Source organism: Priapulus caudatus, unplaced genomic scaffold (assembly GCF_000485595.1).
Source record: "Priapulus caudatus unplaced genomic scaffold, Priapulus_caudatus-5.0.1 Scaffold62, whole genome shotgun sequence".
NCBI classification, from domain to species: Eukaryota; Metazoa; Priapulida; class Priapulimorpha; order Priapulimorphida; family Priapulidae; genus Priapulus; species Priapulus caudatus.
This window is the reverse complement of record NW_014577123.1, coordinates 440165-463044: the sequence shown is the minus strand read 5'-3', so window position 1 is coordinate 463044 and position 22880 is coordinate 440165. Positions and strand designations below refer to the sequence as shown.

The 22880-nt window shown below is 53.1% G+C and overlaps 1 protein-coding gene across 3 annotated transcripts in view; it reads left to right on the top strand.

The window, feature by feature from the left end:
• Nucleotides 1-19907: 19907 nt before the first annotated feature.
• LOC106821184 (mothers against decapentaplegic homolog 4-like) overlaps nucleotides 19908-22880 on the top strand; it is a 26689-nt gene continuing 23716 nt past the window's right edge. For 2 of the 3 annotated variants that reach the window (XM_014825878.1, XM_014825875.1), the window contains exons 1-2: nucleotides 19908-20010; nucleotides 21943-22176. In XM_014825878.1, coding sequence (XP_014681364.1) covers nucleotides 22069-22176 — 108 coding nt within the window. In that variant the 5' untranslated portion in view covers nucleotides 19908-20010; nucleotides 21943-22068. The remainder of the gene's footprint in view (nucleotides 20011-21942; nucleotides 22177-22880) is intronic. The other variant, XM_014825876.1, reaches the window with a different exon arrangement.

Here is a 22880-nt window from a genome sequence, read left to right as displayed (position 1 = left end):
ACGCGCGATTAGTCAATATATTACTATTAGCAAATATATGCGTACCGTAATCTCCCGTACCGGCCTGAATATCTAGACACTCCCGCGTAGATTGAGCCCATGAGCGAGAGCGCCATCTGTCGTGGAGTTTGCATATCGTCGTGTAAATTCCGGTTTCATGTCTCGGATTGATTTAGTTGGCCGTCAGAGAGGTAGTCCTCTGCGTCGTGTAGTTTACTTTGACGTTCTTGTTCTCTCAAAACATGGCCAGGCTCCTCCTGAATATATAACTGTAAGTACATGTACGTCTTCGCGATGAAACATGCGAAAGGAGTTCTGTCTTTACTGTATCTAGGATACCTGACATACCTCGCCTTGTATCTTCCACTGGCAGCAAGAACAAGCCCGCACGTACAGCACACACGCGGCCATTGACTATAATATTAATAACAACTTTTGTTATTATAGTCATTTATTATAGTTGTTATTTTTTTGTTATTTATAGTTATTATTATATAGTTATCAGTTATTATAGTTGTTATTATAGTCGCGTGTTGCGTAGTAGTTGTTGTTATTATAGCCGCGTGTGTGCTGTACGTGCGGGCTTGTTCTTGCTGCCAGTGGTATCTATTGCGTGCACGCTCGCGGGTAGATTATGCGTCTAGGAGGTTACGTAAGAAAAACAAGTTGTAGGCCTACGTGTTGCTATTAGTATTGCAGTATTAGTTTTAGTTTTAGCCACGTATCGCGGAGCGATTCTGTGCCTAACCATATTCGTTTGCAGTTGGAATATAAACTGCGCAGCCATTTGGCCCATTACCATTGAAGTGTACATGCTTGCTAAGAAATGTCGAGTAACTAGAACAAGTTTAAGCAAGAGCACTAGGGTACCATAAGGTCACACCGCGGAGACATCCGTACGCACTGTACTACTACTAATGCTGAGAGGGTCTATGCCCCCCGGGGTACTGCCGGAACGTACCCTGGGTACGGTCTGGTATACCGGAACGTACCCTGGTACTATCTAATATGCCGGACCGTACCTCGCCTACTCTACTAACGAGTCTAGGGAGTCGCCTACGCCTACTCCCTAACCCTAACCCGAAACCGAGCCCTAACCCTAACCCTAACCCTAATCCTTACCCTAACCATGCATATCAAATAGTGACCAGGGTACATTCCGGTATACCGTACCGTACCCAGGGTACGTTCCGGCAGTACCCTGGGGGACATAGACTCTATGAGCACTACTAAATTTGGCCAGACTCACAGACAAGGCGATTCGGGAAAAACAACACGCAAAATGTCGTCAAATGCATTTTCACAAAGCTTTGCAGTTTGATTCAATCGAGTCTGTATTCTGTCTTCTAGATACTATTACAGGCTACAGAGTGCAGAGACATGCATGGTTATATGCATGTTCTTTATTTGTTATCGTCAAGAAAACCACTAACAGGCAATATATTATGGATGTTGCATCTGGATAATTACTATAATTTAATGCCGATAAACTGGATTTAGTCATTCAGTGAATGTACATGTACATATGATGTAGACTGCTGCATGTGTGGTACATCAAACTGTACCACTCAAGTATTGCATGTGAGCTCCCTTAGATCGTTGGGAAAATATATTATTCCCTTAGATCGTTGGGAAAATATATTATTCACACATTACAAATATACACACGCCACACAGTTTTTGGAACACATTTTGGAATAATTCGTGTTAAGTTAATGTACTGTAATCGTATCTGTACTTCTAATAATTTATTCACCCTACAATGCATTACTACTTTATGTTTGTAGTAGCCGGTACATGATTCAAACATAGTTAGTAGAGCTCATAGGGTCTATGTCCCCCAGGGTACTGCCGGAACGTACTCTGGGTACGGTCTGGTATACCAGAACGTACCCTGGTCACTATTTGATATGGTTAGGATTAGGGTTAGGTTTAGGGTTGGAGTTAGGGTTAGGGAGTAGGCGTAGGCGAGGTACGGTCCGGCATATTAGATAGTACCAGGGTACGTTCCGGTATACCGGACCGTACCCAGGGTACGTTCCGGCAGTACCTCAGGGGAAATAGACCCTCTCAGCGTTAGTAGAGGGACCTAACTATGATTCAAACATACAGGAGTGTCATTATATTGATCTATGTATTAGTAATAATAGTGATAATGCAGTGATAACTTTATAGATATAGTGGCTAAACATTTCAGAACTATGAACTTTTAAAATGTGAAGTCCTTACAATAACCTTTTATGGGTTGCAAACACCCTTTGATAATCTGCTGTATTAAAAACTTTTTCAAAAATACTCAAAAGGCAAAAATGCAATCAGTAACAAAATGACAAGGGTTTCACTGACATGAAGTCCACCCATGATAGACCCATTAATAGGTCCAAGGTAATCAGGGTACGAACAAGCTGTTCTAGTGCAAAACTACAAAATACATTTTGTGACTTTATTTTCTACTTAAAAGATGATTCTTGAAGTTTCTTATCTGGTCACCTGCAGCTATTGCTGATTTTTAGAGGCATGTGAATCTATCACCTGTAAGAAAGGTTAGCAGCTGCAGAAGTAAAAGTGCCATTTTTTCAAGTTTTTATAGAACAGGGTTTCTTCTACATAGGACGCACTACGGCGCAGCGTCGTTGTCAAATTTAACATCGCCGTTGTGAAAATGTTCCTGTATTTACTTGCCGTTGTCAAAATAGTGTCAATCCGAAAATATATAGATCACCACGTGCTTCTGACTATATACATGGAAAATCGTAATGAAATTCACAGCAACGTTTCTTTTTGCATGCCGGCACACTCGTGTGTCATTCTTGATTGCAGCGTTTTCCTCGATTCCGGGAAAGTTTTGCTGTCGCTCCCTCATACCAGCAGTGCCCACCCCTACATATACAGCAATAAGCACGCCCACGCGATTAAACAGTCAGTGCATTCGCCCCCCCCCTCCCGTACTTAATTCTATACCGCCCCAGCCAGCAAGGCTGAGAGGGTCTATGTCCCCCAGGGTACTGCCGGAACGTACTCTGGTACCAGAGCATATAAATCAACGTGATTTATATGCTCTGCTGGTACTATTTAATATGCCGGACCGTACCGACACTAACGAGTCTAGGGAGTCGCCTACTCCCTAACCCTAACCCTAACCATATCAGATAGTTACCAGGGTACGTTCCGGTATACCGGACCATACCCGGGGTACGTTCCGGCAGTATCCTGGGAGACATAGACCCTATGAGTGCCAGCAAGCACGCCACGATGTACAGTGCCACAGACGTGGGTAACATAGGCGTGGTTAACAGAGGTTAGCTCAGTGCCGAATGTGCACCGTGTGCGGGCGGAAGATTTTGCTGGAGAATGGATCAGTCATTTTGGGAATATAATGCTGGAGGTTCAGAATATATTCAAACACGACCAGTTTCTCAATATTTGGCTTTAAAATATGTATTTGCAATACATATATTCTGTTAGCATTTGATGAAAAGACAAAATTAAATTTTAAGACAAAAACTTTAATTCTGAAGTGTACGTTACATACAGTTTTTTTTTCTTTTGCCTGAATGCGTGAGAATGCGTAGGGCATGCGAGAGTGCGGGAGAATGGGTCCAGATGCGCGAGTCTTCCGCGAAATGTGTGAGACTTGGTAGGTCTGCTAACTGAGTAAGATTTAAACTAAAAGTAAAAGGTGAAATTTTATTTTCAGGGTGCCTCAAATGCAGTCTAAGACATTCAAAATTTTAAAATTTTACTGGGGGAGATCCCCAGAACCCCCCTCTACCTTTCTCCCCCCGCATCTGCCTGCAGAATCCACATTCCTGCCTATTCATTTCATGACTGTTTTACTATTTAATGTGAATACTTGTATCATTTCATATTCATAGTTTATTTGTTTATTTTGAAAAAGAGATTCAAGAGTCTTATACAATGTGTTCAGAATAGCTTAGAATGCACCAAATTGCACAATTTTTGCAAAAATCTGGGCGAGCCACTGTGGAGCTCGTTTTGCTAGGTCCTCGAGACGCACAAACACACATTTGAATCCACTATGTGAGTTTTTCCCCAAACCGGCCATTACCTCCGTTGTCTAACTTTCCCCCAGAAGAAACCATGTAGAAGACGTAATGATACACCCGGCATGTGGTTAGAACTTAGAATAGCATAATAAAAGTGTCACCATGGTGGTGACAGTGGATCTCAAGAACAGATCGAGCACTATTGCTATATATGTGATATTTACACGACTATGTATACCAAGTGTCAGACACAAAAACATATCACTGCTAGTAGTGCTAGGCGGTACTAGTTTGATTTAGTGATATCTCTTGGTAAGTGTGAAGCTTGACTGCTTGAGCATGGCCTTTGCTAATAACAACTGAAAAGGACATATACATAGAGTCAGCCCTACATGCTCATCCGTGTATGTTAACGAAACAATTTCCCTGCACATTTGTACATTTGATTTAAACTCGAATGAACTAGAATCTTATGTTATTCGTCACACGTATGAAATGTCAAAATCACATGGTCATGCATGAAGTCTTTTGAGCCGGCCGATACCCATAAAAAATGTACTTACGCGTGATGATTTGCATTCATATGCAGTGCATATCACCTAGCTATCTACAACTAACAAGCCGATATAGTTTTGATGTACTTAAAATGTCGCACAAACAGGGCACGTATATCTACTTTTGTAGTTTGAATAAATAAAAGTTAGTTCCATGGTTCGGACGTTGAGCAAATAACCTACGTATACTTATTGCCTCCAGCTACGTGATAAGCTTGATTAGCACTTGGCGTGACAGGGTAGAGTCCACTCCGATTGCACAAACTCGTGTTGCACAACAACGACTTGGCACGTCGTCACATCACGAGTTCCGGCGATCAGATTATTTGCCAGAGTAGATATTGTGTGAGACAGGTGCCGATGTCATGTGTTCAAGCAGATTTGTTTCTATGCTAGAAGGCGAGTTGGAAGAGATTGGGTGAGGCGTGTGTGTGAGGACGTGTACAGGGCAATGGCGTAAGTGAGTTAAGATGCGAGCGTACATCAGCGCATCGCATCGCATCGCTAACTGCCGCGCGTCAGTGTTACTGCGTGATCCGCCCTTCTCAAGAACGCCGAGAATAAGACATTATCTCCGTCACAGTTTTGACTCGGGTGTGCGGACGTGAGACTCGCGAGACGAGTTTGAGACGTAGAGGCGCATTGCCACCGCTGTATGAATATTTCTTGACGTGCGCGCGCATCCTGTCATAGGGTCTCACATCCTGCCTTCACTCTCTACATGCATGCGCACACGCACGCACGCACACACGCACGCACACACGCACACACACACACACACACAAACACAAACAAACAATCTCTGACCTGAAGTTGAACTATCTTGATGGGCGAGTTCTGCAGGGAATGCACCCCGCGCTCATATTTCTTGTAAGTTATCGACTTGTTATCTGCGGATGTGTTTGCATGGGCATCTCTTCCCCAGCCGCGCTTGTGCCATAAAGCTGTCCGTTGGACGATAGCGTCTTCGCCTTTTAGCGTAATCTTTAGAACTGCAATTAGGTGTCTATCTGCGTATAGTCCTGTGACGCGCGGCCACCCTATGCTAAACCGCATCCCTGATTGCAGCAAGCGGCGACAGTCGACAGAGACGTTATATATCTGAGAAATACCGAACGCACTTTACATTGTACACAATAAGTACGAATGAATGCATGTTCAGACGCGCGTAAACTGGCAACAAGTGAACGTTTCGTGCGAATCACATCCATGATCGGCGGCGGCGGCCGAAAAATAGCAATCGCGCGATACACACCGCCGAAGAAACGAGCCCCCTCCCTCCGCATTGACTGCCGATGAGCCATCGTACCCATGCTAACCGCGTCCATGATTGCAGGAAACGGCGCCGGTCAACGAGGGCGATGCTCTCCGAGAAAGGTGAGGCGCCGCCGCCGCCGCCGCCGGAGCAGCAGAACGGAGACGAGACGGGCGCTGCCGTGGCGACGGACTTGGCCGAGGTGTCGGACTCGAGGCGCGAGAAGACGCTCAAGTGTCGCTACTGCACGGCGACGTTTGTGTTTCCGAGCAAGCTCGCGATCCACCTGCGCTCGCACACGGGAGAGAAGCCCTACAAGTGCTCGCTGTGCCCGCGTGCCTGCACGACGCCCGAGAGCCTCAAGGTAAGCCAGCAGAGGAGGGAGGGGGAGAGGGAGGGGAGGGGGAGGGGAGGGGACCGAATGAAAGGTGAGAGCCGCGAAGGAGAGAGGGAGGAAGGGAGGGGATGGGAGGGGACTGAACGAAAGAAATTGAAACGAAGCTACCTTGCCCTCCTCTCTCTGTCAGTCATTCTCTGGCCTGTTTTCCTCCCACTCTCGCGCTCACTTGTTCTATATCTCTCTCTCTATCTCTCTCTCTCTTCTTTCCTCTCTCTCTCTCTCTCTCTCTCTCTCTCTCTCTCTCTCTCTCTTCTCTCTCTCTCTCTCGTTTTGTCCCCGTATCTGTGTCTCTCTCCCTCTCCTGTCCCATTTCTTTCCCTCGCTCCCACGTCCCTCTCCCTTCAATGATTATTCCTCGATTTACACGACCCTCTGAATCGGCTGGTGTGTGCACGTGTACATGTGTGTTCGCGTGTGTTGCGTGGGTTTCGTGTGTGTGTGGATGAGTGTTGATATTTTTTTTTGTTCGGCTTCAGTATCGACTTTCTTTTTTCGTGCTCCATCAGTAATTCTCTCCCCGCCAGCGCTGTCGCTAATGGTTGATCGCCGGACGCGACGACTCTGAGTAACAAGAGGGGGGCTTTAGTGTGTGCCCTTGCCGCGTAGTGTCAGTCCAGCATTAGTGAGATTAATGTGAGCGTGCGAATTACGTTCAAGCCCGTGGCAACGATATGAAACGCTGCGATATTTAATCTCTATAGTTCACTTTCATATTATCTATAATGTAACTTACCCTGTACTTTTACTACCCTCCATGCTGGCTCACATCCCACCCACGCCCACCCCGCCCAAGCCACTAGCACCCCACCCACTGCGCCCAGCGCCACCGCACCCCACTGCCCAGCCACCAGCACCCCACCTCACCCACCCCACTGCCCAAGCCACCAGCACCCGACCCAACCCACCCCACTGCCCAACCACCAGCACCCCACCCACCCCCACCCAGCTGCCCAAGCCACCAAGACCCCTACCACCACCACCCACTGCCCAAGCCACCAGCACCCCCCCACCCCCACCCACTGCCTAGCACCAGCAACTCCACCCCACCCACCCAAACTGCCCAAGCCACCAAGCACCCCACCCCACTGCCAAGCTAACACCGCACCCCAACACCCCCACCTCACTGCCCACGCCACCAGTACCCACCCCAACTGGCCCTAAGCACACCTAGCACCCCACCCACACACACTTGCCACGCCACCAGCACCCCACCCACTCCACCCCACTGCCCACAGCCCCAGCACCCCACCCCACTGCCCCAAGCCACCAGCACTCTACCCCAACCCACTGCCCCACGCCACCAGCACCCCACCCGCTGGCCCAAGCCACCAAGCACCCCACCCCACTGCCCAAGCCACCAGCACCCCACCCATCCCCACTGCCCACGCACCAGCACCCCACCCCACTGCAGGGTTCAACATTAACTTTTTATTCACTTAAAGAACATGCAGGCTAGTAAACTTGAGTAAAAACCACTACGGCCCTGACCTAATTTCACATAGCCCAGACCCAGACCTTGGTTATGAAAAACTTTTATTTAGAATAAGAGTGTGTCATCGTAGTGAATTCATAGATGCTGTTTCCTCGACGCTTTACAATCGCGCGGGCGCGAGTTCACGTGCAGCATTCGTAGTTCTACACGCCCTAGGGCAATAACGAAGTGCACTAGTTTATCGATCGTCTACTGGCGGCTGGCAGCAAATGCACGTTATTGTTTTCTTTGCCTAAGGGGTAGACCTGGTATCCACCACGCATATTCGCAACGTTTGCTAGACAATGTATCACGCTCTGCGACGAAAACAGTGCGGGCGCGAACCCGTTAGCAAGACAGAGTGACCTTTTAGTGCAATTATATAGACGCAATTCTAACACGACCAGCGCGAGGCTACTAGCGAACTACATGTGTTGTATTCGACCGCGACCAAGCATTATACCCCGACTAGGTCGGTCGGGACGTGGGTTAGTGTCGAACCCTGCCCACTGCCCAAGCCACCGAGCACCCCACCCACCCCCACCCACTGCCCAACGCCACAGCCCCCCACCACCCCCAACCCCCACTGCCAAGCCACAGCACGCCACCCACCCCACCCAGCCCACGCCACCTGCACCCACCCCACTGCCCCAAGTCACCAAGCACCCCACCCCACGCCACTGCCCACACAGACCGACACCCGCCCACTGCCCAAAGCCACCAGCACCCCACCACTGCCCACGCCACCGGCACCCCACCCACCCTATCCACACTTGCCCAAGCAACCAGCACCCCACCACCCCACACCCAGTGCCCAAGCCACCACACCCACCCACCCCAACCCACTGCCGAAAGCCACCAAGCCACCCCACCCCACCCCACTGCCCACAGCCACCAGCAACCCGACCCCACTTGCCAAGCCACCAGCACCCCCCACGCCCAAGCCACCAGACACGCTCACGCCACCCCACCCCCACTACACAATGCCACCGTCACCCCCACCCCACTGCCAAGCACCAGCACCCACCCACCCCACCCCCACGCATCCTTTCTCTCTTTTCTCTCTTGGCGTAGACGTTTACAAATTTAGTTACAACGTCACAACTCTTTTCCACCCGCTTATAATGTCTCTGAGTTTCTTTTTTCCGTATGTGCATCTGCGATAGCATTTTCAAAGCGTTTATAAGGTGTTTTCATCGCGTTTTCAGTGTTAGCTACTACATCATCTTTCTTTCTCTTAGCATTTATAAAGCATTTGTATTGCGTTTTTATTGCGTTTTTATCGCGTTAGCTACTACATCATCTTTCTTTCTCTTCGCGCTTGTGCGCACAGGTGCACCTGCGGCGGCACACGGGCGAGCGACCGTACGAGTGTTACGTCTGCGGAGAGCGCTTTATCCACCGCCGCACGTTCACGCTGCACATGGAGAAACACGCCGGCGCGGCGCCGTACCGCTGTGACGGCTGCCGCGCCGGCTTCCAGCTGAAGACGCAGCTGAAGGAGCACATCGCCGCCGCGCACGCCGTCGCCGCCGGCCCCACCGCGCACCGCTGCCGCCGCTGCGACGCCATCTTCGCGCTCGAGGGGTCGTTGCGCGACCACGCCGCGTCCTCCTGCCACTCGCGTGTCGGCGGCGGGCGGAAGCCGCGGTGTGAGGACAGCGACGGCGACGACGGCACCTCCCAGCCGGTCTCCGAAGAGCAGCCCGTCGATCTTTCAGCGCGCGGCGGGGACGACGCGACAACGCGGCTCGCGCGCCCGCCGGGTTTTGTGACGATCAACGGAGACGTCGTCGTTCCCGTGCTGACGCTGAAGCCGCCTGAAGAGGGCGCTGCAGCGCCGGCGGAGGCGGGGGAGTCGCCGCAGTTCCAGTGCAACGTGTGTCAGGCGCGCTTCCCGAGCATCAAGGACCTGACGATTCACGTGCGCGTGCACGTGCGCGAGGCCGTCGACCACAACGAGCAGCGCCCCCTGGGGGAGGACCCGCTCGCTGGACTCGCCGCCCTCTGCGAGGGTCAGGCAGCGGCGCCGGTGAACGCGGCCCGGGTAGAAGGCGCCGGCGATGTCGGGGAGCCGCCGGCGAAACGCGCCGTGAAGACGATGTTCAGCGCGGTGCTCGCGGGACAGGAGAGCGTCCGCGCGATCCTCACACGCCAGCTCGGGCTGCAGCAGCCGCCACCAGAGGGCGCCGTGCCCGTGAGCGACTCCATCTTGCAGAACCTTCCCGTCACATTCGCGCCTATGATGCAGGAGCGTCAGCCGTCGCCACGGCTACCGGCTCTCGTCGCTCCGCCGCCGTGGACCGCTGCGCAGGCGCCCTCTGGTGGTGAAGGACGCGTCGCCGATGCCCTGCCAACGATCGTCGCCGCGGTGACGTCGCGCCCACCACATGGCGGCGCCAACAACGTGTACCGTCCGCAACGACTGCTGCTCCCGAAGACAGCAGCGGGGGACGACGCGCACACAGGCGCCCTCTCACAGTTGATGGCGGGCGGCGGGCGGTGGAAGGGAAGCGCGAGCGTGCACGCCGCGGTGATGTGCCGCGCTTGCTGCAGGATGTTCGCCGACGAGCACGACTACGGCCGCCACGTCTGCCACCGGTCGCCGGCGGCAACGCGCGACGACGACGACGACAACGCGGGCTCCGATCCCGCACCTCCTCCTCGTCCGGCGGTCGCCGCCGCCGACGACGACGACGGGTGGCGCGTGCGGGAATTTCGCTCGGAAAGTGGCGACGCCGGAGTGGTACGACGCGCGCGGGAGTTGCGCGAGAACGCGTCCGGAGGGTCGTCACCGCGCGAGGGGAAGACTCCCGGCGGGAAGCGGGGGATGTGCGGCGTCTGCTGGCGCAGCTTCGCGTCGACGGCGGCGATGCGGGAGCACATGTCGAGCGCGCACGACGGCGTCTGCCTGTACGTGTGTGCCGCGTGCAACCTCGTCATCCCCGACCCGCACGAATTCGACGCCCACGTCGCCGCCTGCGCGTTGCCGCCGCCGCGCGCACTCTCCGCGCCTGCGATCGCGCTCTCCGCACCCGCGATCGCGCCGCCAGACCCACAAGCGGACGTGCTCGACCTGTCGCTGCGACTCGACGACGCGATCGCCTCCTCCTCCTTGCCCTCCGCGGGGCAGGGGGGCGGGGCGTCGCCGGCCGCGGCGGCAATGCTGTGCGGCGAGTGCGCGCTGTCGTTCACGGACAGACGGCAGCACGCGCTGCACGGACTCGTTCACCGCAGCATGCGCACGACGCCGCCGATGTGCGCCATCTGTCAGGCGGAGTTTGCGAGCTTCCGTTCGATGAGCCTGCACGTGCACCTGCACTGGGTCGGCGCGTGCCCGGCGTGCGGAGAGGCGTTCTACGACCGCGCCGCGTGCGAGGCGCACATCGCCGCATGCCGCAGCCGTCGCCACGACGACGAGCGTTTCGGCTGCTCGGCGTGCGGCCTCGAGTTTGTGAATCGGCGCGGCCTGGCGACGCACCTGCACAAGAAGCATTGCAAGACGGCGTGCGGGTACTGCGGACGCTGCTTCGCGGACGCGCAGGAGGCGAGAGCGCACGCGCTGTCGTGCGACGGCCGCCGCCGCCTCTCCCCCGCGCCGCACCGCGCCGCCGTCGCGCCCGTCGTTGCCGCCGCAGCCTCGGTCGTCTGCGCGGTGTGCCGCTCGCTGTTCTCCGCGCGCGTGCGCCGGGAGCAGCTGCGGGTGCACGCGCGCGCTCACGGCGCCGGCGCCGGCGGAGCGTTCCTCTGCTGCCTCTGCGGCGGGGACGGTGAAACGCGTGACGCTGACACCATCACGCGGCACGTCGCCGAGGCACACCCGGCAACGCTGGGCTCCATCGACGACGGAGGCGGCGGCGGCGGCTTCGTTGCCGACACGGCGGCGTCGAGGGTCGGACGGTCGTCAGGCGGTGGCGGCGTGCGAACGCCTGACTCGACGGTGACAGCGGCGGCGGCGGGGGTCGCAGGGGGTTGGCCGTCGCCACCAAGCGTCGTGCGCGGTCTGCTCAATGCCTCGCGGCCGCGGCTAGGGGTCGGGGTCGCCGATCCCCTTGTCTCGGTGCGCGTTGTCGCCTCGGGTCACGCCGCCTCGCATCCTGCCATCTCATATGCCTCGGTCTCGCATCCCACCGTCTCATATGCCTCAGTCTTGCATCCCACCGTCTCATATGCCTCAGTCTTTCCTCCCACCATCTCGCATGCCTCAGTCTCACATCCCACCATCTCGCATGCCTCAGTCTCACATCCCACCATCTCGCATGCCTCAGTCTCACATCCCACCATCTCGTATGCCTCTGTCTTGCCTCCCACCGTCTCGCCTCCCATCATCTCTGGTCTCGTCGTTCCGGGAGTCTCGCCCCTCGCCGCCTCCGCCCCCGCGGCTGCGCCGTCGCCGGCGGCGTTCCCATGTGCCGACTGCGATCATTCGTTCGCGTCAGCCCGCGAGCTGACAGCGCACGCGCTCGACCTTCACGCGACCCCCGGCGGTAGCGTGCGCTGCAACCTGTGCCGGGAGCGGCTGAGGGACGTGCACGAGTACGTCGCCCACCTCGCCGCTCACGTCTACCCCTGCCGTGTCTGCGAGCGCCAGTACTGGACGGCCGCAGACCTGCACGCCCACCTTCAGCTCGCGCACACAGGGGGCGCTAGCCGTCCAAATACGAGCGTAGGTGGCGCCGCCGACGTGAAGACAGAGGTGCAGCACTCAGATGCAGAGGGCGCCGCCGAAGTGAAGCCGCATCTGCCGTTCGTGAACGTAGAGGGCGTCGCCGCTGACGATGACTGTCGAGCGAATCTTGTGCGTGCAGATGGCGCCACCACCAACGACTGGCATGGAAGACATGTGAATGTAGAGGGCGCTGCTTCCAATGTGAAGTTCACATACATCGGCCTGGCTGATCTAAAGACGCGCCTTCGGCCTGGGCTCGTAGAGGGAGCCGCTGTAGATTTAAAGACGCACCTGCAGTTAGCGCGGATAGATGGCGCCAACGTGATGCGCGCCCACGCCTACCGTGAGAATCTGCCGCTAGAGGGAGCTCCCGCGAGAAGCATGGAGCGGAACCCACCTTCCGTCGTCGTAGCGACGTCAACCGAGAGTTGGTCTCGCAGCGTCGCCTCGGAAGCGATCAGAACCCAGGTGGCGCCGGTGGCGGCGGCGTTGACGGCCAGCGCCGCGTGCAGGTGCTGCGAGTGCGGGGAGCTGTTTCTGAGCGCGGACTCCCTACGCTCGCACCTCTCTTCGCACGGCCTGCTGCCCTGCACCTACTGCGCGGCGGTGTTCCGAGACTGCTCCCTCCGCGCTTCCCACATAAGTAGCCACCACCGGGAGGCTCTGCTGCCGCCGCTGCTGCCGCCGCGGGTACCTTTCCAGCGCGCGGCGCCGCTTGCGTGCCGGATCTGTTGCGAGGTGTTTGGGAAGGCGGAGGTGCTGCGGCTGCACGTGCGCAATGCGCACGGCCTTCCCGCGTGCTGCGGGCAGTGCTGCCGCGGGTTCGCGACCGCGGAGGCGCTAGCGCGGCACGTCTGCCTCGGCCCGACGTACGCGTGCAAGATCTGCTGCCGCGCGTTCCCCAGCAACGAGATGGCCGACAGCGACGTGCCCGTCTGCGGCTCCTGCTACCCCGAGTACGCTCACGCGAGCGCCGACGACGGTGGCGCCCCCGTGACGTACGAGTGGCGGGAGCGGTCGGTGGAGGCTGCGCGGCCGGCGTACTACGAACGCGAGGCGGTCGCGCGGCTGACGGTCGCCGCGGAAACGCTGCGGCGCGGGGCCGAGGCGTCGTTGTCGTTGTCGGATCGCTGCGTCGCGTGCCAGACCCCGCTCCCCGGCGCGCGCGGTGCCGCCCCGCCGGTCTGTGCTGCGTGTCTCGATGCCGCGGCGCGCCGTCCCTGCATCGTCGATGCTGCCACCGTCCCCAATACGCGCGCCGCGCGAGAGAGATCGCCTCCAAGCCGTGAGACGCCGCTGCCGCCGAGGAGGAGGAGGAGGAGGAAGCCATCCGAGGAGAGGCCTCGAGAAGAGGAGGGGAGGATCCCGTCGCTGGTGACGGGACGGAAGGAGACGCCGCCGAAGAGGAGGAAGCCATCCGATGAGAAGCCTCGAGAAGAGGAGGGGAGGAGCCCGTCGCTGGTGACGGGACGGAAGGAGGCGCCGCGACGCGCGCAGGGGAGGACGCGGAGGGAGTATGCGTGTGAGGTATGCGGCGCCACCTTCCCGCGCGCGCCCCAACTCGGTGCACACTACATCGAGTCGCACCAGGACGACGATGACGACGACGACGACGACGACGAGGGTGGTTTGGACGTTGCCGCCAACGTCGCAGGCGAGGGAGCCGCGAGGGAGGGAGACTCCAACGCGCGGGGAGGGTCGTTGCCCCCTTCTCCGGGCGGGTCGGTGGGCGAGGGTTGCGGCGGCGGCGGCGGTGTGCGGCCCGTGGAGGACGACCCGGCGTTGATGCTACCCGCGCTGTCCATGCTGGCGACGGTTGCCATCAAACAGAAGCAGCTGGACACGACAAAGCCGGACGCCGATCCCCCCGCTGCCGCCGCCGTCGCGCCGTGCGATGGGGGCGCCACCGCAGCAGTCGACCCTCGCGGCGCGGCTGAGAGCGGCGGCACGTTGGGCTCGAAAGCAGCGGCCGTCGTCGTCGCCGCAGTTACGGTCGAGTCCGGCGGCGGCGGATGCAAGCGAAAGAAGTCGTCCGCGGCGACGACGATGACGAGCAGGAAGCGGCGCTCGGTCGCCACGGCGACAGCGGTGAAGCCCGAGCTCACCGACTCGGACACGGAGACGATCCCGTACTGCGAGCAACAAGAGGACGTCTCTGGCGAGCGCAACATCTTCGAAGCGCTCGTCGCCATGCAGGACTTCAAGACGCTCGCGCCGACATCGTCGAGCGGCGCCCCCTACCCCCGCGGAAGCCCGAAGCCCGACGTCTCGTCTACGTCGCTAGGGGGCGCCGGCGGTGCGCGCGACGTCCAGCGCGAGACTGCCGTCGCCGACTCGACGTGCGCGGGCGACGGCAGTGAGACAGCATCGCCAGGTGGCGCCTACGGCGTCGGCTACTGCCACGTGTGTCGGTTGGCGCTGCGCGGGCGCGCGGAGGCATCGCGGCACGCCGCGCGGCACCGGCTCGCCCGCACGCACGACTGCGCACGGTGCGGCGCGTGCTTCACGAGCCGCGACTGCTTCGTGACGCACACGCTGCGGGAGCACGCCGCGTACCGGCCGCACCGCTGCGACGTGTGCGGCGTCGCGTTCTGCCTCGCGCGATCGCTCGGCGAGCACGGGCGGCTGCACCCGCCCGCGGCATCGTCGTCGTCGCGGCAACCGCGGACGCGCGCCGCCTCGCGGCGCATTTTGTACGCAAGTCGGAATTCCGACGGAAGCCGGAGTGTGGACGCGAGCCCCGGGTCGGAGGTGGGTCGGAATGCGGAGGAGGCCAGGAACGAGGGAGCGGAGTCGAGCGACGACAGCCTGCCGAGTCTGGAGCTGATGCGTGACGACGCGGCGGCAGGCGGGGCCGCGGGCGGGGCAGACGATCGTGCGGCACGCGCCGACAGCTCGATGCCAAAGCCCCTGGTGGCAGCGATCAGCGGTGCAGTCGCCGCTACGACGACGACGATGACAACGGCTTTGCCGACTAAGAAGATGGACGGGGTGGATGTTAATCCGGCGGTGAAGGATCGCTGAGTGGTCGGGTCGCCGGAGCGATTCTCAAACGGCCATCGGGAAAAAATGCCGAATGTTTTCTTGGAAGAGAAGAGTAAAAGAAAGTCCTGAGTCTTGAAATTGGTCATGAGGGCGGAAAAGGTCTGAGACCGAGTGGTTTCAGAAGGAAGCTGGCTTGAGGATGATTGTTCGAACAGACTCAGAAGAAAGGCCGAGTAGTTTCAGAAGGAAGAATGGTTAAGCGCGGTGCTTTAACTCGTTCTGACGTTCCAGTTGTAACGTACAGTCGCGTCGGTGGTTGCACGAAGAGAGAGAGAGAGAGGTGGGCTGACATATTTAATCTAGAGTTGCGTAGAAATGACGAGTCATCGCGTCGCTGTTTCCATGCGGAAAAAAAGTCCAGCTGACATTATTAGTCTGATCACGAAGAAATGTCGAGTCATCGCGTATAGGTGGTTTTGTCGAGGATCGACTGTTGATGGATGATTCACGAACCGGTCTCGGCGGTAAAACTGCGGAGTCATCGCGGAAGTAGCGCTTCTCTACAACGAGTCTTAGTTCGGTCTCGGAAAAACGACGTCTGAGATTCAGACGTTCATCCTCGCAGCAGTTGCCGCCAGGCTCATGTTAAGGGAGGGAGTACACGCATGCGATTACGAAAAAGGAGCGGTAATGAAGGAGATGTTGCCCATTTTGGTTTATCGTCGCGTGGGGTCGCGCAGTAATTGCACATGGGAATGTTGGAGCGATTGTCTTTGGTAAAATTTCTGAACCTTTAATCTATATCCACGAAAAGGTGCTACCACAACGAAATGCCTCCATGTGAGTTTGACCAGACTAGAACGCATACTTAGACTAACAGCAGGATATTTTCTACATGTTTGCATGCAGAGCCTACTTATTATATTTATGAAATATATTTTCTACCGAGTGTATTGCCTTAATTGATTTTTAACACTTTTGTATTCAATGGTGATTGATTGGCGAACGTCTTTGAGTTCTTTATAAGGAATGTTTAATCTTGAATTATCAGTCAGTTTCGGAATGTTATGACGTTTTTTGTGACGTAGTGATATCTATGTGGTCGAAAATAGATGGAACTAGTTTTATCTATTTGTAATATGTTGCACGTGAGTTTTGATTACGTGACATAGTAACTTTATCGTTACTCATAATTTAATTCGCGCGAGTATGAAATATATATTAATCTTGTGTTGTTTTATACGGTATCGCAACGTATTCGCTATAATTTTGCAGTCTGCGTCATTTGTTGTGATTTTTTCCAGCGCGCGAAAATGTATGATCGTGCGTGATCACCTGTCGTACTACATTCGAGAACTCGTTGTTTATTTTCCTAATGTAATTAGTGTTTACAGATACCGAGCGAGACTCGTTGAGCTTTTATCATTGTTGCGCGCGTGTGATTCTTGTGCTGTCTATATTTTGTGCGCGTGGAGTATAGCTTTTTTTTCTATGTAACGAGCGACCGCGCCACAGTTTGTAAAGTATTTGCATCGCGAACACAGTGTCAAATGCGCGTGGCAAGCATGTCGTGATTCTATGCTACACCCTCTTACTGCGAACATATCTATACTCGTGTGCGTGTTATGGATATATATGTCCGTGATCTTTTTCGAGTCTAACGTCGACCTAGGTAGTTCTCCGACCCGCCTGCGGTCGAATAAGGAAAGTGCTGCGTGGGTGAAGCCGCTGCGATGTAGAGCCAGTAGTTATACCAATGATCTATCTATCTATATATATACTATATATATATATATATATATATATATATATATATATACTATATATATATATATACTACATCTGTTGCGGGGGTTGCGTAGCGACGTCTGAGTTGCATAGTTCATCGGTTCGACTGTACGTATATCACTCGTGGTGATCGTGTAATTTATTCGCGTACGGAAACGTAACCTTACGTACGTGTTATTAGTGGCCGTCATTGCCGTGCGTACGTGGCGCGCGGCGACGTGTGACGACCGTTCAGTGGGAGGGAAATCAAAAGAAGGTGTGCCAGTAAAATACACAGCGGGTTACGTCGATATTGATATTTTACCTTTGGTTAATATATCCGCATACAAGGATAACACGTTGTAATTCTGATTTCGCTAATATGTTGACATCATGTCGTGCTCATGGGACGACCCTGTGATACCCACGTCTGTAATTCTGTGTTATAATTTCTCTGTATATACACGCGTGCACGTGTGTGTATGCGTGTATGTGCGCGACCGTGTACGCACCCATGTGCCTAGATCGTGTATATAGATATGATCAAGAGCTAATAATACCTGTATAGTGTATAATATACCTGTATAATGCGTTATTAGCTCTTGATATCTGTATAGCAATCACACGTAGTATCGTGAACACATGTTTACATATATATTTTCATGATGTATGTTTATGATAGTATTAATATAGTGGCTATATCTAGAGTACCTCCATAAAGAGTAGTTAGTACCTCCATCTTTATGGTACCTCTATCTTTATGGTACCTCCATCTTTATGGAGGTACTCTAGCTATATCTATTGCCCACTCGTGATATTATGTCTTTAAGACGTCCATAGATTAAACAGTGGAAGATTCGATCGCGTGTTATTGAGAACTGTCGTGTGTTTTAGCGTTGCCGCGGCGTGCAGGAATTGCGTTAGATGTCCTCGCACAGTCACTGCAGTTGAAATCGCTGATATACGTTCCTATATAGTACCACGAACACGCTACTGTACTATACTTATATAGAAGAGGATAATACTTGTATTTGTAGAGTTGATTATTATAAGTGGGATCCTCTCTTGATACGTATACACATGTAGCGTACAAGTGTCCATGCCAGCACAATGAAATTGAATACACACGCGCGCGCGCCCACACACGCGCACGCACACGCACGCGCGCTCGCTCATGGCGCTACCACCAGCACTACACTCAGCAAGTTGTCAAGTCTTAAAACTCACTTCGCATGCTGTTGACATCAGGATATTGGTAGATCCATTCTCGGTACTACACAGAGGTAGAATATAATTTACAGTATTATTATATATTTATATACGCAGTTGTATATTATATTCTCCGATAGTAGGTACAGGATGGTAGATAGGTATATAGGCCTAGGTATTGGAAGGTAATAAAATTATGCCATACAAGTCATCAGAAATGATATGAGTTGTCCTTGTAGTTAATTTGCTTGGAAACCGTAAAGAAATTACCACTGTGTATAAGTACTGCATTCAAGTTGTGCGACTTTGGCCATGTTTGCCATTAACCTGAAAATAAGTGAAATCACAATTATTGTAAAAAGCATCATTGACAAACGGTTTTGTTGCCTATATAATTTGAAAGAAAATGAAATTTTTCTATTCTATAACCTAAATAAAAAACTATTGACTAAACAATTATGCATATATTATTATTATTATTATTTATTAATGTAGTTAATTATTCTTTCTTTTATGAAATAACACGTGACTGCGTGTGAACATATAAGGGAATCAGGGAATGCCGGGCGGGGGTTATGAGTTATGCGATTGCGGAGGGCGTAGGAACCAAGGGAACTGTAGTTAGGAAGTTGGCGCGAAAGTTAGCGGGTGTGCGTGTGGGTTAATTAGTAGAGAGCGGTTGGGTGAGAGCGTTGGCGGAGGAACGGCGAAGCGAATGATTGTGTAGCAGCCGAACGCGAAGGAGTAGAAGCATTATACCGTGCCAGTGTCACCGTTAGGTGAAGGGGGATTGTGCAGGGAGCGAGCAGTAGTGACTGTGATTGTGGCGTCAGTGGGCGGTGCCCGCTGTTTGCGAAGGCAGGGGCGTGTACAGGGGGGGGGTCCAGGGGGTCCGGACCCCCCCTGCTAGCGCAGAAAACGCATCTAAGGGGGTCTAATTTCAAATTTTTTTCAGACCCCCCTTTCGCGTGCTCGCAAGTTTGGGTTACGGTTCCTGTACACAAATCCTGTACACGCCCCGGCAAGGGGGAGGACAGCCGGTGTATACTGTGAGAGTACAGCGGAGCGATAGTACGGTGACCAGCGTCGGTGATGAGTCGGGAAGCTGGTGGAGTGGGGGGGGGGGCCTGCGTGCCGCCGGACAGGGACACGGTCGTAGGAGGCCGAATAAATGATGGAGGTACGGCCTCCCGTCAAGGAATAACTCATTGTTAGTTGTTTCTGTGGCTACGCAGCAGTGCGTGACTCCGTCCGTCCCTACGCGGTCCCGATACGAACCCGGGGTCGGTAACGGGCCTTGTGGGTGAGCGGCACTGGGTGAATACAGGCCAACCGAACACAACACACCAAAAACCGTTACCCTAGCGAAGGTATAGTTTGCAGGGACTCAGTTCGAAATAGCCATTGTGAAACCAGAAATATTCCCAACTACTATACCCCTCTTTACTCTTTAATTATTTCTTGAACGCAAAAAACGTATTTTACGCAACCGTTGTTCTGACCGCAAAATTGCTCACGGTCGTGATTGTCGCCCACCCTAGCGGAGACCGTGGGAACCAGCGAAAAATAAGCCCTCTGTTCTAAGCACAACAACCGTGGCGCCATGATGCCGCCAGTGACTCACTCGTGTTAAAATTCTGGGAATGTTGTTCTGCCGCTGTTTTCTTCACACAAGTTAACGCTGGTTTAGTTGGTATGACGCCGTTTTTGTGAAAATATTTAAACTTTTGCTGGTTTATGGCAAATTGGGTGCGCTTTCATAATAACGTTAAACTTAGTTGAAGTTGATCAATGTTTGTTTACATAAATAATCGTCGCTATTTGAATACCGCTATATTCTCACAGGCACTTGGAGCGTTTCAATAAAATATAATGCTAAATAAATACGAAATCTATTTACTACCAAAGTCTTACTGTTTCTCTACTCTCTTTCACCTATTATTGCCGACAATTTCCTGTAAATGCCGTCCAAATGCTCATCTGCAACATGCTGACTGCCGCACGCTAGCTCAGTAGCTGCTGCACACTGACACATAAATAATAATAAATATAGCAGGTAGGAAAGCGTGCTGCCAAAATTCGGTCGACGCTCGCTTGATTCCACACGAATACAACACAAATATTCCACTATTCTACTCCATCTTTGTTTCTATGTGAAGGATAGTGTTCACTTGTTATAAAAACATACCGTCTGTGTTCGTAATCAAGCTGTGTCACTCGAAATCACACAGCCTGACGAAATTCTCGCGTTCGCTCCCGTTGCGCAGTTTATGTAAATGGCTGCAAGTACAGGGTCTATAGGCGGCGCACTGCATTTTTGGAAACTACCACGCTGCTTTCCCACTCCCGTACGACCCTCGTCAAAGCCGCCAGTGGAGCGTTGCAATAATGCGGTGCAAAAATTAGGTCACGAAGAGCGCCGGTGGGTGTTTCCTGATTCCGACAGCCATTTACATAAACTGTGCAATGGGAGCGAACGCGAGAATTTCGTCAGGCTTTGTGTGATTTTGCGTGACACAGCTCTGTTACGAACACAGACAGTGTTTTTATAACAAGTGAACACTGTCCTTCAAATAGAAACAAAGATGGAGTAGAATGGTGGAATATTTGTGTTGTATTCGTGTGAAATCAAGCAAGCGTCGAGCGAATTTTATCAGCACGCTTTCCTACCTGCTATATATTTATGTGTCAGTGTGCAGCAGCTAGCGTGCGGCAGCCAGCGTGTTGCAGATGAGCATTTACAGGAAATTGTCGGCAATAATAGGTGAAAGAGTAGAGAAACGTACATTAAGACTGGTAGTAAATTGATTTCGTATTTATTTAGCATTATATTTCATTGAAATGCTCCAAGTGCCTGTGGCTATTCTCTGTTCATGTCATCAGTCTTAAAAAGTCCCCGTCTGGAAATCCAAAGTCCTGAGTTTGAACATTATGATTTCTACACGATATCCTATAATAGTAAAATCTACACAAAATAGGCAGTGCTGCTCAAAAGTAGTCTCTGAGTGGAGATAGGCTGCTGCTGGCTTTTTCCAAAACTCATTTATTAACATGGATACAATAATGTATGTAACCCAACACAAGAGTTGGTGTTCCCTAGCTCTAGTACTATAGCGCTTCGCTCTGCCGCAGGGCTATAGAACATTCTATGTTGAATCCTGTCACTTTTTCTGCGCCCACTGGTCCCACAAAAAATGGCTCACAAAACGCAAAACGATCAGGCTTTTTACAGGCATAATAGGCCCATTGATTATGCAATTTTAACGAATGCTAGAGTAACTGGCACCTTGTGTAGTTAATAAGTACATTACCTTATAGCCAAACGCGTATTTAGCCTGGGATTGCATGTACACACTGAAACATTTAGCACAGGCCTTACTTGGACAAGTTTGATCAATGTAGGATCAAATTTGCAGTCTGTACGGGGAATTTGTTATAAAGAATATCCTACGTGGTTTTTTTACTGGAGGTTATAAATATAATCCAATGTGATTGGTTTGGTTACAAAGGAAAAACGTAGGGGTGGGAGCATTCCTACTTACGTTTAGTTTAGGACCTTTGTGCACATGTGATTTGGTAAGGACTAAGTTCTAGTTAACTTTGGGTTTTACTACTTGGCTTTTAGTAGAGACCAGAAAAAAAGCAAAAGTCATCAAGCTATCCACACGGGCAGTTGTGAATGGAGTGAGCGAACGTTTAGTGGCATTCGTACCTCGCCCGCGCAACGCTGGCGGCTCCACCCCCGCTCACCATGGAGATTACGACACAGAACAGCCAGATGGTGAACATCGCCAACAGCACGCCAACGTCGGCCGACGCGTGCATGAGCATCGTGCATTCGCTGATGTGTCACCGCCAGGTAGGACATGTAACAACATGAGCATCGTGCATTCGCTGATGTGTCACCGCCAGGTAGGACATGTAACAACATGAGCATCGTGCATTCGCTGATGTGTCACCGCCAGGTAGGACATGTAACAACATGAGCATCGTGCATTCGCTGATGTGTCACCGCCAGGTAGGGCATGTAACAACATGAGCATCGTGCATTCGCTGATGTGTCACCGCCAGGTAGGACATGTAACGACGGGCTGAACTGCCATCCGTCATTGGGGGAGGGGGGGTTGTCCCGATTGCGACGCGTGAGCCGGCAGGGTTAAATGTAGGGTACGCTTCTTGTTTTTATGTTTACGTTCCTTGTTTTCTGTTTGCTTTCTCTGTTTGTGTTTATGCTTCTTGTTTTGCGCGCATTCCTAGTTTTATGATCCTGGTTTGCATTCAGGACCCATGTTTGTGTTTACACTTTTGTGCATTTGTGCTCTTTGTTTGTGTTTACATTCTTTATTACTGTTTGTGCTTCTTGTTTATGTTTATGCTCCTCGCTGGCATCTATGCTCCTCTCATTCATGCTCCTCGCTTGCATCTATGCTCCTCTCATCCATGCTCCTTGCTGGCATCTATGCTCCTCTCATTCATGCTCCTCGCTTGCATCTATGCTCCTCTCATTCATGCTCCTCGCTTGCATCTATGCTCCTCTCATCCATGCTCCTTGCTGGCATCTAT